The following is a 17,716-nucleotide window of genomic DNA, read 5'->3' on the forward strand; positions in this document are numbered from 1 at the left end:
GTTCTCATCCGACTAGTTTTAAACGTCCATTAAGAAGTGTGCGTGTCCCCGCGCATGCTTGCGTGTGTATGTGCAGGTCCTTCAAGGTCAAGGTCACTTCCAGGTCCCAGTGAACCTGAAAAGTTGGCAACCTTAAATTCCATCATTAAAGGAAATGCCTGTATCCTGGTGCCCTTGGTGTGGCCAGGCCAGGCTGGATTTACTGAGCCGCGCGGGGAGAAAGACGCCGTCAAGGAAGCTGTTTCTGCGTTTCCCGATGGCCCAGCAAACTGGCCGGCGGAGCAAGAAACCGCCCGCGGATGCCTCTTCCCCCCAGTTCAGCACAAACCAGATCCACTCGACAGCACAATCCAAACAGAAGAGGGAATCAGAATGTACATCTTTTGTTTGCCGTGGCAGGAGAACTGTTGAGCAGAGGAAAAAAACAAGCTGAGCTTAGCGCTATCGGCTGTTTCCTGGGGCTCGCTCCTTCCTTCCTCCGAGGGGGGCCCGGCCGCTTTGTTCTCGTTCCCAGCTGCTCCTCTGCGCCTTTAAGCGGTGGCCTTTGCAGACCTCAGAGGAATGCGGCCCGGGACCCCAGGGGACTTTGCTCCAAGGCTCCGCCCTGTGTGCTCAGCCCCGGGCTGCAGCCTCCAGAGCGCGGACCTAACTTTTGCTCCTTGCCCTCCCGCCCCGTCGCTTTCTGCCAGCCGCTTCCTGGGCAGGAGAGGGAGCCTCACCAGAGGGGCTTTCCTGCTCTCCTGACACCCCTGGGAAGAGGGGATCCAAAAGAGGGATCCCTGCAAGAACGAATTCTGCAGCTATACAGTCTGGCATCGGTCTGCTCTGGTGCAGATCTCAGCTCTACCGATTACTAGCTGGTCACCCCCAGGCCAGTTACTCAACCTCTCTGAGCGTCACAGCTCTTACCTCATAGGACTGTGATGAAGATTAAAGCCATAAGACACACGGCTTGCCTTTCCAAAGCCTGGCACATAGCACGCCCTCAATAGGTGTTAGCCACGCTGGTCACCAAGCCAGGTTCTGGTTGTCTCAGGCAGGGCAGCTACGCAAAAAGAAAAACCCAGAAGCCTCTAAGACTCCATCAGATTGAAAGACGGGCCTGGTACATCATCAGAGATCAATAGCTGGGATTCTTCCACTGGAGTGTGTTCTTTGGCGGTTTCACATTCTGCGAATCTGTCCAGCAGCAGGCTGATGCCTATTTTCCATGGTGACTCTAAGACACTCAGAATAAAATCACAGACGAAGCTCCACGTGGCTGTGAGGAAGTGAGACAATGGCACGTGGCTGCTCGACTCAGCTTCCAGGCGAGCTGCGCCTTCATCCACTGCCCACCGGCTGCAGCCTTGGGGTCCTGCTGGCTCCTAGTGTCCCTCAGAGAACAGAGCATGGCAGCAAAGGTCCTCTGAGCAGCTACAGTGCCTTTCAGGTGAGGCAGAAACAATGCAACAGTGGGGATCGTGGCAGAGGGTCTAGCGCTGGGCTTCTTGTAAAATTATCACAGCAGTCATTTTGTGAGTGCCTACCAAGTGGCTGACCTCTGCTAGGCATTCATCTACTTTGATCTTCTCATCAAGCCTAAGAGGGGAGCAGTATCAATCAGGCTCAGAGAAGAGGCATGACTTGTCTGGGGTCACATGCAGGACTATGGCGAGCCTAAGCGGCACATCTGGGCCAGTTAGAAGGAGGTTCTCCGCCTGGGTTTGTGGTCAGCCTGTGCGTCTGTACACAGCAGCCACAGTAAGTGGCAGAACCAGATTGGCAGACTCACTCTCCTTCCATCTTTTTGATCCCGTGGACCGTATTTCGTCAGCTGCACTTGATCTGAAAGGATGCTCTGAGCTTCCAACGTGTTTACCTCAAATCAGGTGAGGCGGCAACCGTTTGTTCCCTGGATCGCATCATCGTGCATGACAGCCCTCTCCTGCCACACCCCGCGAGCCTCACGACCCTCTTTCTCTCCTCACTGCCACAACTCAACAGACAATGTGCCAGCCTGGCACTTCCCACGGAAGATGGAGGGCCAACCCATGCTCCGCGCACTGAGCCACGCGCAGTGCCAGATTCTCTTCCCTCTCCCCTCTGTTTCCTGTATCTGTGAGTCTGTTTCTGTTTTGCATATACATTCCCTTGTACTATCTTTTACATTCTCCATATAAGTGGTATTATACAGTCTTTGTCTTTGACTTAGTTCACTAAGCATAATATTCTCTAGGCTCATCCATGTTGCTGCATACGGCAGGATTCCATTCCTTTTTATGAAGGAGTAATATTCCATTTTACATATATATTATACCCCCATCTTCTTAAGCCAACTGTCTGTTGATGGGTGTTTCCACGTCCTGGCTATTGTAAATACTGCTGCCGTGAACATTGCACTCCTCTCCTCCTTACCCTCATCCCAACTCCCTCTTCCTGTTGGCCCTTCCAAGGCTGATTTTGTCACTTTCCTGCCTGGAAACCTTCAGTGGCTCCCCAGCACCCTTGGCATTGGGCTCGAATGCCCTTGTCTGACTCCTGCAGCCTCCTAGGGCCTGACACAGGCTCCGCTCTCGGTAGCACCTGTTGTCTCCCTCACAGCCCGTGACTCCACCTCCAGACAGCTGCAGAGTCACACTGTTCTCGGCCGAGCCCCAGGCCTCTGGCCAGGGTTTTCACTGCAGCACTACGGACACGGTGGATCATTATTTGTGGGGAGGGGCTGTGGTGTGCGTTGTAAGACGTTCGCAGCATCCCTGGCCTTTACCCAGTAGATGCCAGTAGCAACTCCCCAGTCATGACAACCAAAAAGGTCTCCAGACATTGTCAAAGGGCTCTAGGGGCCAAAATCGCCCTCAGTTGAGGACCACCACCCTATGCTGATCCCTGTGCCAAGCCCACTCTCCTTTCTCTTCACCTGCTTCACTTTTTTTGTTTTAACATCTTTATTGGAGTATAACTGCTTTACAGTGTTGTGCTAGTTTCTGCTTTATAACAAAGTGAATCGGTTATACATATACATATGTTCCCATATCTCTTCCCGCTTGCGTCTCCCTCCCTCCCACCCTCCCTATCCCACCCCTCCAGGCGGTCACAAAGCACCGAGCTGATCTCCCTGTGCTATGCGGCTGCTTCCCACTAGCTATCTACCCTACGTTTGGTAGTGTATATATGTCCATGCCACTCTCTCACTTTGTCACAGCTTACCCTTCCCCCACCCAAATCCTCAAGTCCATTCTCTAGTAGGTCTGTGTCTTTATTCCTGTCTTACCCCTAGGTTCTTCATGACATTTTTTTCCCCTTAAATTCCATATACATGTGTTAGCATACGGTATTTGTCTTTCTCTTTCTGACTTGCTTCACTCTGTATGACAGACTCTAGGTCCATCTACCTCACTACAAATAACTCAGTTTCGTTTCTTTTTATGGCTGAGTAATATTCCACTGTATATATGTGCCACATCTTCTTTATCCATTCATCTGTCGATGGACACTTAGGTTGCTTCCATGTCCTGGCTCTTGTAAATAGAGCTGCAATGAACATTGTGGTACATGTCTCTTTTTGAATTATGGTTTTCTTAGGGTATATGCCCAGTAGTGGGATTGCTGGATCATACAGTAGTTCTATTTTTAGTTTTTCAAGGAACCTCCATACTGTTCTCTGCAGTGGCTGTATCAATTTACATTCCCACCAACAGTGCAAGAGGGTTCCCTTTTCTCCACACCCTCTCCAGCATTTATTGTTTCTAGATATTTTGATGATGACCTGCCTCACTTCTGTTTGCCTTGTAAGTCTCGACTCAGTTGTCATTTCCTCCTGAAAGCCCCTCCTGACCCCATGACCCAATGTCGGGCTGGTGCCCTTCCTATGCACTCAACTTGGACAGTCTGACTGCTGTACTGTCAGGGCCCTTTGACTTATCAGTCTCTTCCCTGTCCTCGGCTTCATGAAGGCAGGCATTTGTTTGCCTGGTATCCTGTTGTACTCAGGGCCAAGTCTGTACCTGTGACATGACCTCACCTAGTAAATCACCCTCGACAGCCCTCTCTCCCTTAGCCCATGTCCAAACGATCACTGAGGCCCAGTCATTCTGGAATCTCTTCCCAGTTCAAACACTGTGCTCTGGCTCCACCACCCCTCCTGTTGGCTGAGCTGCCATCATCTCTCACCTGGATTACAAATGACCACAATCCACCCGAATCCCTTCTGATCTGCTCTCACTTCAGATGGAGTGATACTTTTTTTTTTTTTTTTGCGGTACGCGGGTCTCTCACTGTTGTGGCCTCTCCCGTTGCAGAGCACAGGCTCCGGGTGCGCAGGCTCAGCGGCCATGGCTCACGGGCCCAGCCGCTCTGCGGCATGTGGGATCCTCCCGGACCGGGGCACGAACCCGTGTCCCCTGCATCAGCAGGCAGATGCTTAACCACTGCGCCACCAGGGAAGCCCGCTGGTTAGGATTTTGGTAGAGACCAATATGTGACCGTGAAGTAGCCAGAATGCCTGTCCTGTGTGGTTCTCAGAAGTAAATTCTCAAAGAGAAAATTTTTTGGAGCAGGGTGATAATGGTTGTGATGTATGTAGGTATTAACTTCTGTTGAAACACACTCAGAGATCTTTTTAAAATCACTTATTCAGGGCTTCCCTGGTGGCACAGTGGTTAAGAATCCGCCTGCCAATGCAAGGGACATGGGTTTGAGCCCTGGCCCAGGAAGATCCCACATGCTGCAGAGCAACTAAGCCCATGCGCCACAACTACTGAGCCTGTGCTCTAGAGCCCGCGAGCCACAACTACTGAGCCCACGAGCCACAACTACTGAAGCCCGGGTGCCCTAGAGCCCATGCTCTGCAACAAGAGAAGCCACTTCAATGAGAAGCCCGCACACTGCAACGAAGAGTGGCCCCCGCTCGCCACAACTAGAGAAAGCCCACGTGCAGCAATGAAGACCCAACGCAGCCAAAAATAAAATAAAAAAATTTTAAAAATAAATAGACAAAATCACTTATTCAGTGTGTCACTAGCATTGTAGTCGACATGACAGAAGCTTCAAAATAAATATTATGCCCAAACTCTATGACATTATCCCTCTGAATGTGAGGAGTTGGTTAGAGGCGGGACATGGTAACCAAACATATCACAAGCTTTTGGGTCCCTGCACTAACTTCATTCCAATTCCTGACACTATAGCAAGTTTTAAGGACTCACTCATATTCCACAATATCTGAAGGTCACTGTTCTCCACATAGATGGTTGAATTTGAAAAGTCCCAGCACGAGTCCCATTGCCCAATTTTCCTGTTATATTCACCTGGCAGTTCTAAAAATGCTGAGTTAGTTTTATTGTCTGCACGTGGATGTCAGCTGAGAACAGGCAGGAGCGCTTATCACATCTATTAAAGGTGAATATTGACAGTGGCTGGGACCACGTTTAATGATATTGTGCCTGGGTGTGGGAAGGCTGACTGAGATATTAGTCACATCGTTCCCTGTAAAGGTTGGGCCAATCCTTTTCCAAAGTCTTAACTCCATTAGAGGTTCAGCTAGGCTTGAGGTTGAGGTCCATATCAGACCAGACTGAGGAAGATATGCTGTGTCACCACGTGCACTCATTCTGAGTTTTACTCAGTGGAGGGCCTTTTATAGCATTACAGACCAGAGGCCACATGCTGCTCCGTGTGTGAACTTGATAAGGTGGAGTCAAAACCGTAAGTGCTCTTGAACCTGGCACACCTGGGTTCATCTCACGTATGAGAGATGTGACTTTACGGGGGTCACTTAACCTCTCTGAGTCTCAATTTCTCCATCTCTATAATACTCCCTATCTTGTAAGTCTTTATAGAAAGGCTCTAGATGCCATCATCCCTTGATTAAGAGGTCAGAACTCTTCCAAACTTTTCAAACCATTGAGATAACAGCAGTTATGAGGGGTACCCGCTGTTTTTGCTTATCTGAATTCCATTTCACCGTTCTCTTCCACCCCTCTTTTCTTTCTTTTTCTTTTGGCCACGCCACGCAGCATGTGGGATCTTAGTTCCCCCACCAGGGATCGAACCCTCGCCCCCTGCATTGGAAGCGTGGAGCCTTAACCACTGGACCACCAGGGAAGTCCCTCCATCCCTACTTTCCATTGGAGAACACGTTCCTCTGCCCTCAGTTCCTGATATATATATATATATATATATATATATATATATATAGGACAGAACGTGTCCCTGGTCCCTGAGCACAGCAGAGATCTAGCCTGGCTAATGGACTTGGTTATGGTTGGGCATGTGACTTGAGCTGTCCATTGAGAGTCTTCCCTGGGAATTTGAAGGAACTGTTCGTAAAGAACTGTTCTCTTTCCACGGGATTGCTTGGTTGGTAGGATATGCGTGGAGCTGTCGGCGGCCCCCACTCAGGAGCCCCTGAGAGCAGGAGTGAGGCCAACGCCGAGGAGAGCAGAGCTGGGGCACGGAAGGAGAGTTTCCCGCTGATACTGCTCAGACCCTGGATCACTCTGGGCTGCTTAGTTATGTAAACCATTAATTTCATTTTCTTAAGTAACTTCCCTTTGTCCGGTAAGAACCCTTACTGATATCCCAGTAAATCACAGTAAAACGTATGCCATGTGTTTACCTTTGGCGTTTGCGAGTCTTTTCCTACAAATAATTCAAAGACTATCTCATAGACTCATGAAATCTTAGAGATTAAGGATGTTCTGGGGCCTGCCTGAGATGCCAGACACAGTGAGTCAGCGATAAGCCAGGGTTTCTGCCTCCCAGGCCAGTGTTCTTTTTTTTTTTTTTGTGGTACACGGGCCTCTTACTGTTGTAAGAGGTTTTTTTTTTGTGGTACGTGGGCCTCTCCCGTTGCGGAGCACAGGCTCCGGATGCGTAGGCTCAGCGGCCATGACTCACGGGCCCAGCCGCTCCGCGGCATGTGGGATCTTCCCGGACCGGGGCACGAACCCGTGTCCCCTGCCTCGGCAGGCGGACTCTCAACCACTGCGCCACCAGGGAAGCCCGTGGCCAGTGCTCTTAAGCCTCCCCACCTCTTGTCGTGTGTCTGCCTCAGTCTTTTTCAGACTCGAGCAGAACTACCCTCGCCTTTCCTTCCTGAGTCACTGCCCAATTACCAGCAGCCAGGGGCTCCACAGGGCAAAAGGCACCACCTTCTAGAAGTGGCTCCGTTCTCTCCACAACCCCGTCCCCTCCACTGGGGACAGCCGTGATTTAAGAGAAGTGAGTACAGACGTGGGTCTTGATGGAGGCTAGGTGAAGCCAGGCAGCTGAGCTCTGGATGTAAGACTACTCAGAGCCTTGGGCCCTACTTCAACCCTCATTATCTCACGTGGGAGTTATTACAGTAGCTCCTTACCGGCCCCCCTTTCTCCTGAACCCCAGGCTCCCTCTACTTGAATTCATCATAGTTTCAGCCATCTCCTTAAAGAATCATTCTGTATACCCAGACAAAACGATAATTCAAAAAGATACATGCACCCCCATGTTCATAGCAGCACTATTTACAATAGCCAAGACATGGAAACAACCTAAATGTCCATTGACAGATGAATGGATAAAGAAGATGTGGTACATATATACAATGGAATACTACTCAGCCATAAAAAAGAATGAAATAATGCCATTTGCAGCAATATGGATGGTCTTAGAGATTATCATATTAAGTGAAGTCAGAAAGATAAAGACAAATACCATATGATATCACTTATATGTGGAGTCTAAAATACGACACAAATGAACTTATCTACGAAACAGAAACAGACTCACAGACATACAGAACAGACTTGTGGTTGCCAAGGGGAAAGGGGGTGGAAGGACTGGGAGTTTGGAATTACCAGAGGCAAACTATTATATATAGGATAGATAAACAACAAGGTCCTACTGTATAGCACAGGGACCTATACTCAGTATCCTATGATAAACCATAATGGAAAAGAATATGAAAAAGAATATATATATAAAACTGAGTCACTTTGCTGTATAGCAGAAATGAACACAACGTTGTAAATCAAATATACTTCAATAAAAAAAAAAAAAGAATCACTCTGGTCATGCCATTTCCTGTTGATAAACCTTCAATGGCTCCTTGCTGCCTATAAAGCAATGTCCAAAGTATTTCACCTGGTGTCCTGAAATAGCCTGACAGGGCCTGTGTCCCTCCAGGGAGGCTCAGCTCATACCTAGGGAAGGGTTACCCACTGGGAAGAATCAGTTCCAGAGTTTCAAATTCAATTAAGAGTTTCAAGTTCTATTATACAGGCATACCTCGTTTTATTGTGCTTTGCTTTACTGCACTTTGCAGATATTGAATTTTTTACAAATTGAAGGTTTATGGCAACCCTGAAAGTCTGTTGTGCCGTTCTGCCAATAGCATTATTTTTAAATTAAGGTATGTATATAGTTTTTTAGACATAATTGTATTGCATACTTCGTAGACATAACTTTTATATACACTGGGAAACCAAAAAATGTCTGGAATCAAACCCACAATATCTCTGTGGTATGTCTGCAGTAGACGGTAGGTGCACTGATCCCTGCTGGAAAAGAAAACGTCCCTCTAACAGTGTCCAGTACCTTGCTATCGTCACCATTAATGTTGATGCCATTTTTCATCTTTCCATTGGCTATCTTCCTTTATTAATGAGTTTTCTATTGGTGTGTAACAAATTACCACAAACTTAGTAGCTTAAAACAACACCCATTTATTACCTCACAGTTCTGTAGGTTTGAGCACAGCGTTGGAGGGGTTCTTTGGTCAGGATCTCACAAAGCCAAAGTCAAGATTCTGCTGGGCTGCACTCTCATCTGGAGCTCAGGACCCTCTTCCACGTTCATGTGGTTACGGCCGAATTCAGTTCACTGTGGTTGTAAGACTGAGGTCCCTGCTATGTTTCTGGCTGTCATTCAGAGGCAGCTCTCAGCTCCGGAGACCACCTACCTTCCTTGCCATGTGGTTCACTCCATCTTCAAAGCCAGCAATGGTGTGTTGAAGCCCTCTCATGCTTGCAGTTTCTGAGTTCTGCTGTCTCTGACCTCTATACCCATATTTAAAGGACTCACGTGATTAGGTCAGCCCCACTTGGTTAATTTCTCTTTTGAGTAACTCAAAATCAACTGATTAGTAACCATAAATGCATCTTCAAAATCCATTTTGCCTTATAATGTAATACAGTCACGGGAGTGATAGCTCACCATGTTCACAGGTCTCGCCCACAAGTCAATGGGAAAAAAATTATACAGGGGCAAGGGTCATTGGAGGTCATCTTAGAATTCTACCTACCACACCATTGTAACAATTATTTGCGAATTTTAATGCCTGTGTGAGTTAAAAACTGAACCAGATTTCCTCATCTTTTTCAATATTCTTTTCCTGGGGGCTGGTGACAGATGCTGTCAGCTCATCCAACACTTGATCTCACTCCCCATCTCCCTTATCATCCCCTGCAATAGAGGCTGGACAATGAAAAACTATTTTTCAGGCTCCCTTACAGCTAGAGGTGAACAGGTGGCATGGTCCTGGCCAACGGGGTGTAGGCAGAGTCTGTTAACATTCTCCTTTCTCCTCCTTTCTTCCATCCTGGAATGTGGACTTGATGTTTGGAGCTGCAAAAGCCATCTTGTGACAGGAGGAAAAGGCCAGGAGATTTTCACAGAGACCTTGGCACTGAAATTGTTGAGAATCTGGCATTCTTTCATATGTAGCAGAAAGCAATGCTAGCTTACAAAAGACTGAATGAGTAGCTGAATGAGAGGCAGCTAGCCATGTCTCCAAAGCCACGATGCCTTAACTTTTCTGGAAGGATTGCACAGAGTTCAGGCAGGTATCAACCTTCATAATCAGGGTGATTTTTCCTTCACACCTTCTTCATAATGTTCACAGTACTTCTTTAAACAGTATCTTGACATCAAAACAATGTTAGTGGTTACAGAAGCCCTGTAAATATGTTCCTTTTCATTTCTTCTGTGAAATGTTGTGAGTATAATGACCTTAAAATCCACTTGGGGGCCCAGTTACATGTGTGGGAGCTACAGTAAATAGGAAACCGAGGGGCTCTACTTAGCTATGTGGAGGGATAAACAGTGAAAGAGGGATGCTTTCCTTTTTTCTGTTTTTTTTTTTTTTTTTTTTTTTGCGGTACACGGGCCTCTTTCTGTTGTGGCCTCTCCCGCTGCGGAGCACAGGCTCCAGACGCACAGGCTCAGCGGCCATGGCTCACGGGCCCAGCTGCTCCGCGGCATTTGGGATCTTCCCGGACCGGGGCATGAACCCGCGACCCCTGCATCAGCAGGCAGACTCTCAACCACTGCGCCACCTGGGAAGCCCTGTCTTTCTTTTTATGGCTTCTAAACTTTCTCTCTGACTCTTCCCCTCCCCACCCTGCATCCTTCCTGAGGGTCCCCTGGGATTTGGAGGCAGGTCTGAGGACTGGGGCAAGTGGTCTAAACCCAGAAATTTGGTCTCATGGGACAAAGAGGGACTCAGGAAAGGCAAAAGGGTGAGAGGTCTTCAGTGAGTAAACTTCTCCACCAACTGCGTTCGTTATAGTGGACAATACTGAGGAGGCACGGAAAGCTTCCTCCAGTTTCCAAGAGTCAGGCAGCTGGACACAGGAGCCACTGAAGGAACTGTCCTTAAATATTCTCTTGGCCCATGAATAGAGCTGGAGGAAGACTGAGAAAGGATTTACAAGAGACAGAGCTATGTGTCTCCTCAACCTTCAGCAAGGTGGAGATGTACCACTGATTAGCATGATACATGCCTATGAGACACTCAGAAGGAACACGTCTCCTCTGCATAAGTGACAATGCGAATTCATTGTCACTTATGACAATAAGTGAAGAAATACACTTTGGTTTTTCCATGCATAGACAGACATGGATTCACGATGTTTCCGTTTTTTTTTTAATTTTATTTTTATTTGTTTATTTTTGGTTGCGTTGGGTCTTCGTTGCTGCGTGCGGCTTTCTCTAGTTGCAGCGAGCGTGGGCTACTCATTGTTGTGGTGCGCGGGCTTCTCATCGCGGTGGCTTCTCTTGTTGCGGAGCACAGGCTCTAGGCGTGTGGGCTTCAGTAGTTGTGGCTCGCGGGCTCAGTAGTTGTGGCTCGCGGGTTCTAGAGCTCAGGCTCAGTAGTTGTGGCACACGGGTTTAGTTGCTCCGCAGCGTGTGGGATCTTCCCGGACCAAGGCTCGAACCCGTGTCCCCTGCACTGGCAGGCAGTTTCTTAACCACTGCGCCACCAGGGAAGTCCCACGATGTTTCTGTTTTCATAGCAAAGTCCCACAGAGGCGAACACTCTGCTTCCCCGCCATCTTCCCGCTTCTTCCACCCCAACTTAGGAGACAGTGATATGGAAGTCCTCCATCCCATCCCCACCTCTTCCTCGGTTTCTCCACCCTCATTCAGCCTCTCCTTCCTACAGAACCAGCACTTTCTCTCCTGATTCTTGTGTCAGCATCTAAATCTCCTCTCCTTAAAACTCCATCCTCCTCCCTGTGTCCTCCTGTAGTGACCAGTCTCCCTCCTTCCTTTGTCTCACTTTCTACTCCCAGGTCAATGCAACCTCCACAGTCTGAGTTCTGACCTTGAACATCACTCTTCCTGAGGACACTGTGGTTTCCTGACTGTCAAATCCCCTGCTGACCTCTTGGCAGCACTCGACAGTGCTGATCACTCTCCTCCCTTAAACCCTCTTCTCCTTTGGCTCCTGTGGAGGAGGCTGCCAGTTACCTGCTCCATATCCTGCGTTTCTCATTCTAAAAAAAAAAAAAGTCATTTACCAGCTTCCTCTACAGGCGGGGTGGCCACATAATAGTTCTAGCCAATGAGATTTAAATGGAAGCTGTCAGCTGGGCCTTCCAAGGAAGTTCATATTTGGAGACATACTCGGTCGGTGCGTGCATGCCTATTTACTCCTGACCTTTCCTCCTTTCTCCTGCCTGGAACATGGACCTGATGGCTGGGGCTAGGGCAGCCATCTTGCACACGTCAAAAAGGCCAAAATGACAGAGATGATGATCCCGTTATCCTGGAGCTGCGGAACTAATACCAACCACGCTTATCGCCACACTACTTGTTACATAAGAAAAATAACCCCCTCTCTTGTTTAATCCACTATTATTTGGGTTTTCTATGATATGCTGCTGAAATCAACCCTTAACTGATACAGCTCCCATGACTCTGTCACTCTCGTCCTACTTCTTTAACCTCTTCAAGGCCCCTTTGCTTCAACACCCCCTACCTGTTGATGTTCCTTAGCTACCATGCCTGGTCCTCTTCCTCCACTGTTTCCCAAACAACCCAGTGGTGTCTGCTGCTTCCCAAGTCATGATGACTCCAAATCCCAATGTCTAGCTCTGACCTCTCATCAGAGCACCAGATCTTTATCTAAATGTCTACCTGCCTGTCACATAGGAGCCTCATACACACTACACTCCCAATTAAACCAGCTTTCCCATAACTCTGTTCCTCCTTCTAGTCACTGGAGCTAGAGACCTTCCACATCACTTACCCTCATACCCAGCTGGTCCTGAAGTCCCATCAGGTCTCTTTCCAACAGCTCCACTTTATTCCCACTCCTTCAATCCTACTGTCTTATACAGGCCTCATCATCTCTTCCTGAACCACCACATATGCCTTCTAACTAGCTCCTCTGCCTCTCATCTACAAATTGGTGTTTAAAAACATGCAAATCTAGGGCTTCCCTGGTGGCGCAGTGGTTGAGAGTCCGCCTGCCGACGCAGGGGACACAGGTTCGTGCCCCGGTCCTGGAAGATCCCACGTGCCATGGAGCGGCTGGGCCCGTGAGCCATGGCCGCTGAGCCTGCACGTCCGGAGCCTGTGCTCTGCAACGGGAGAGGCCACAACAGTGAGAGGCCCGCGTACCGCTAAAAAAAAAAAATTAAAAAAAATGCAAATCTAATCACACCATTCCCTTTCTTAAAACCCTTCAATGGCTTCTGGTCCCTCACAAGAAAGAATTCCAATGCCTTTGCATGATCTGAGCCCTACACATCTTGTCAACATTCCTTACATTACAGACACATAAATTCACCTGTGGTTTCCCAAACTTGCCATGAAAGCACATCTCACATCCTTGCCTGACTGTCCTCTCTGACCTGTAAGCTGGAAACTGTGCAAAAACAAAGTTTTAAGTGGATATTTAGGAACCTGACGGACCCTTATCTTCCTGGGAATTCTCCCACCTTTGTGCACAGAAACTCAGTGGTAAAGAACTGTCAGAATCGGAGAGATTTTTGTATTGTTCACTTAACATAATTGCTTAATTATAATTCCTTTTTTAATCAAAGAATTCTCTGCCATCACCTTGAACCAAATTGATCAAAATAAACATCAATTGCCTTTGTTGTCTTGTATATGTATTTTCATTGAAAATTTCACCTTTGTCCAATGTAAAACATTCCCCCAGTGCGCACTCAACAGAAAAGGAGATATTTACTTTAATGTGCTAAATGCTGGGGTTTCTTCTATTTCTTATCCTATTAAATTTTACCTCCTAGAATCCTGAAATTTTAGGGTCCAGCCCCTAAAATTTTCCAGAAAAGGAAACCAAGGCTCTGTTGACTCAGGAACATGGCACCAGGGAGGTGGTTATTGGTGGGACATACCTAGATCCTGGCTAGGGCTTCAGCTCTTACCATCTCACGGTGAAGGCACAGATCATCTCCAACTCACAAAGAAGGCTCCCCTCTGCTTCCAGTGAGAGGAAAGTAAAGTACCCCCAAAGAGCTAATCCTCTTACACCACTCCACTTAAGGCAAGATGACAGCATAAGGGCTTTAAGAACAAGGAAATTAAAAGCATTAAGTCCAAGGTTCTGCTTGTCCTGGGAATAGAACGGCCCTCTCCCCTCCTCTCTGACTCTATGCCCCACCTTTGGGCCCACGAAGAGCCACTCACCCTCTGGGTGATGGGCTTGCCATCCCGGATCTCCACAGCCAGCCCCAGGTCGGACAGTCTGCAGTTGCCGAGGTCGTCCAGAAGCACGTTCTCGGGCTTCAGGTCCCGGTAGACGATGCTGAGGGAGTGGAGGTGCAACACGCCGCAGGTCATCTGGGCCGAGTAGAAGACCACCCTGCTCATGTCCAGGCCCCGCTCGCCCACGCTGTAAATGTGGAACTTGAGGTCTCCCCCATTCATCAGGCTCATAACCAGGCAGAGATGGGACTTGCTCTCAAAGGCATAGGCCAGAGAGACAATGAAAGGGCTGCTGACCCTCTCCAAGATTTCCTTTTCCAAGAGAGCCATTTTCTCACCATTTTTCTTCTTCAGCCGCTTCTTGTCCAGTTTCTTACAGGCATACATCTTGCCGGTGTTTTTCACCTGGACAGCACATACCTTAAGGAGAGAAAGAAAGGGAGAGGAAGAAGTAGACAGTACTGGAGACAGGAAGGGGACGGGGGGATACAGAGGGTGGAGGAGCAGAAAACCACCAAGGTGGAAAGATGGCAGTCTTCTGAGAAAAGAGAAGCTGTGAGTGAGAAGGATTCTTTGAGATAGAGCTGGGACCACAGTGAGGTATCACTTCACCCCCACTATGTGAGCCATAATTAAAAAAAAAAAAACAAACGAAAACTAACAAGTGCTGGCAAGGATGTGGAGAAATTGAAACCCTCACGTGTTGCTGGTGGGAACTTAAAACTTGGAAGTTTGGTGATTTCTCAAAACGTTAAACGTGGAATTGCCCTAAGACCTAGCAATTCCACTCCTAGACATATACGAAAGAGAAATGAAAGCAGGTATTCAGACAAATTCTTGTACATAAATGTTCACAGCAGCACTATTCACGCTAGCCAAAAGGTGGAAACAACCCAACTGTCCAGCAATAGATGAATGGATACGTGAATTGAATGTAGTATTCCCATACAACGGAATGTTACTCAGCCCTAAAAAGGAATGAAGTACTGATACATGCTACAACGTGAATGAACCTCTGAACCTTACGCGCAGTGAAAGAAGCCAGCCACAAAAGCTCAAATACCGTGTGACTCCATGGATAGGACACACCAGAATCGGCAAATCCATAGAGACAGAAAGCAGCCCAGTGGTCGCCAGGGGCTGGGTGGGTTGGGGGAGTGGGGGAAATGGGTAGTAATTGTTAATGCGCACAGGGGTGACGAAAATATCTTGGAACTAGATAGAGATGATAGTTATACAAGATTGTAATGTACCAAATGCTATTAAATTGTACACTCTAAAGTGGTTAACGGCTAATGTGACTTTTACCTTAAAGAATTTTTTTCAACTTAAAAAAAAGAAAGATGAGCACAGCATTGGTGCAAAAGGAATTCCAGGCTTTAATTCAAGATGAGTGTTTTCTTAGCTCTCTGAAGTTTTTCTCAAATTACCTCCATTACCACAATTAAGGGGAAAGGGGGATCCCCCATTGTTTGTTGCTATCATTCACCAGAGGGGCATTTCAGTGTGTGCCTGCCTGTTGTAGACCCCAGGATAAAGATTCTTGGCCAGTTCCACATTTTGTTAGTTTTTCCTATGCCATTCTCATTTTATTTCACGCGGTGACCGGAAAGAAGACGTGAGAGCAAGTTAGGAATTCTTTCTCCACATGTGGCACTGAGATTAGTTCTAAGTTCCCTTGAGATTAAAAAGGAAAAAAAAAAAAAGAGGTGAAATAAAACTCTATTATGCTGTCTATTTCGTCTTCCAGCCTGGCTATTCTGAAACACTTACCTCCCCAAAACCACCTTTCCCCAGCACCCGGAACTCTTCGAAGTACTTGTCTGACACGGGTTGCATCTCAAAGACTTTCCACTGCAGAAACTTGTCATAGAAGGGGCTGGCCAGGAACTCTAGGAAGGGCTGGTCCTGCAAGAAGGCCATGGCCTCAGCCTTGGCCAGCTCCACCAGGGATGCTCGCTCTTCCTCCGTGGTGGCTGCTTGGCACTTGGTGACCAGAGCTGGGCTGAGGAAGGGGTGTGGGTGCCCCGGGGAGGCCGCACAAGTGGCCACCAGCCCCTGCAGCGTGCTGCCCTTGGCAGGACCCTCTTCGGCCAGCTCCCAGCTCTGCACCTCCTCCAGGAAGCCCACGGCCTCCTGGTACGCGGGCACCGTGGCTAGGAAGTCCCGGAAGAGGCGGCGGCCGATGGGCTGCTGCTCGCACAGGCTGTGGAAGTCGTTGGGCGGGGCCTGGCGGAGCTGCTCGCAGCTCTGCGGCCCCGGCAGCATCAGGGTCCGGCGTCGGCGCTGCAGTTCCTTGCTGTCGGCATCCGAGGACTTCCGCGCCTGCAGGTAGGCCGAGTTGGCGATCAGGTTGTCCAGGCCCCCCATGTCGACCATGGCGGAGCACCAATCGTGCTCCCTCGGCACAGAAAAGGAAGGATGGAGGGCTGTGGCAGGGACGCCGTCAGGCCCGGGCCAGCTGGCTGCTGTCCGGTCCAAGGTGCAGTGACTTCTGCGGGATTTACAGCGAAGCTTCGGGTCTGAGGGTGGGACTGATGGAGGATGAGGAAAGAGGTTTCTCTTGTAAGAAGCTTTGCTGGCTATGTATAGCCGGCCAGGGAAGGGCGCCTCACAGGTCACCCACCGAGGGGAAAGCAGTCTGTGACACCTGCAGGGTCTACTGTTCATCATGGGGCCTTTCTCATCTACACCTGCTCCCTGAATCCCCAGCTACCAATTTCCAAAGGAAAGGTGGTGTGTTATTTGTTGATGACAGCAGTGTTTTCAACTGTGTCTGATTTTACGTATTTCCCAGCAGGTGCAAGGTAAGTAAACTCCTAGGAATGACAGGTCAGGAAGACGAGCTGTGGGAAGCTGGAGAGGTTGTCTTCCTTGTGTCTAGCAGCGTGATCCAGAGCAGGTTACAGAAGGGGATGCTCTGAGCTGTGAGTCACGAGACATGTTCCCAGAGGCCCTTGGGAACCCGGGTCGTGGCCCTCAGAGTGGCCTGTGGCTCTCCCATAGCCGGCGACACCCTCTACAGCCTACAGAGATCCTCCAGCCATGGCTTTCTTAGTTCTGAGGAGTCTGTGACCTACAGTACCCAGTTAAAAAGGGGAGGGTCACCTTGACACAAAACATTCCGTGAAATGACATCAGCAGGAAAATCACACCACTTCGCATCATGTGGTCCAGACTATTCCAAGGGGACAAGCCTAAAAGGGGAATCTGAAGGTGAAGGAGCTGTGTGTGGAGACCCCGAGCCGTGAAGTTCCAGGCGTGGCCCTTCGACACCTCGGCCCAGGCTCCCTCATGAAGCCAGGAAGCTTCCCTCCACAGAGATCACTCAGAGCCGCCCCAGACCACGACCTCACAAAGAACAGAAATTGGTTTAGACAGAGATCAGGCTAAGAATCTCTGCTCCAAAAATAACACTTGTGTCCTACAGGGAAAAACACTCAGGCTTTTTCTTCACAAAGCAAGGCTAAGGCAGCTTAAAAACAAAGTCATTCAGTATTATGCCAGAGTGTTTAAAAGGGGAAAAAAAAAGAGAGAGAGAGAGAGGAAGGAGAAAGGGGAGGAAAAATACCTGGTGAGTCTTTTTCCAAACAAACAACCTGTAGCACACTCTGTCAAAACATCATCATGACGGCCGTGGTCTGCCTGACAGAGCCTGCTGACCGTCCCCCAGAGCAGATACGCACTTGGCCACATGCTACCAAGAATTATGTAATGAACTCGTGGGTGCCCTTTGGCTTTGCACTGCTGTGCTGTAAACCCTCAGCCCAATGGCAGAGGTGGGGGATCTGCACGA

At 48.6% G+C, this 17,716-nt stretch overlaps 1 protein-coding gene across 1 annotated transcript in view; it reads right to left on the bottom strand.

Moving 5' to 3' along the window:
- GRK7 (G protein-coupled receptor kinase 7) overlaps positions 1–16,395 on the bottom strand; it is a 35,356-nt gene extending 18,961 nt beyond the window's left edge. The window contains exons 1-2 of the mRNA XM_004278229.1: positions 15,694–16,395; positions 13,903–14,340 (exon numbers count right to left, since the gene is read on the bottom strand). Coding sequence (XP_004278277.1) covers positions 13,903–14,340; positions 15,694–16,299 — 1,044 coding nt within the window. The 5' untranslated portion in view covers positions 16,300–16,395. The remainder of the gene's footprint in view (positions 1–13,902; positions 14,341–15,693) is intronic.
- Between the last annotated feature and the right edge of the window lie 1,321 nt (positions 16,396–17,716).

The sequence above is a fragment of the Orcinus orca genome, chromosome 5 (genome assembly GCF_937001465.1).
Source record: "Orcinus orca chromosome 5, mOrcOrc1.1, whole genome shotgun sequence".
NCBI classification, from domain to species: Eukaryota; Metazoa; Chordata; class Mammalia; order Artiodactyla; family Delphinidae; genus Orcinus; species Orcinus orca.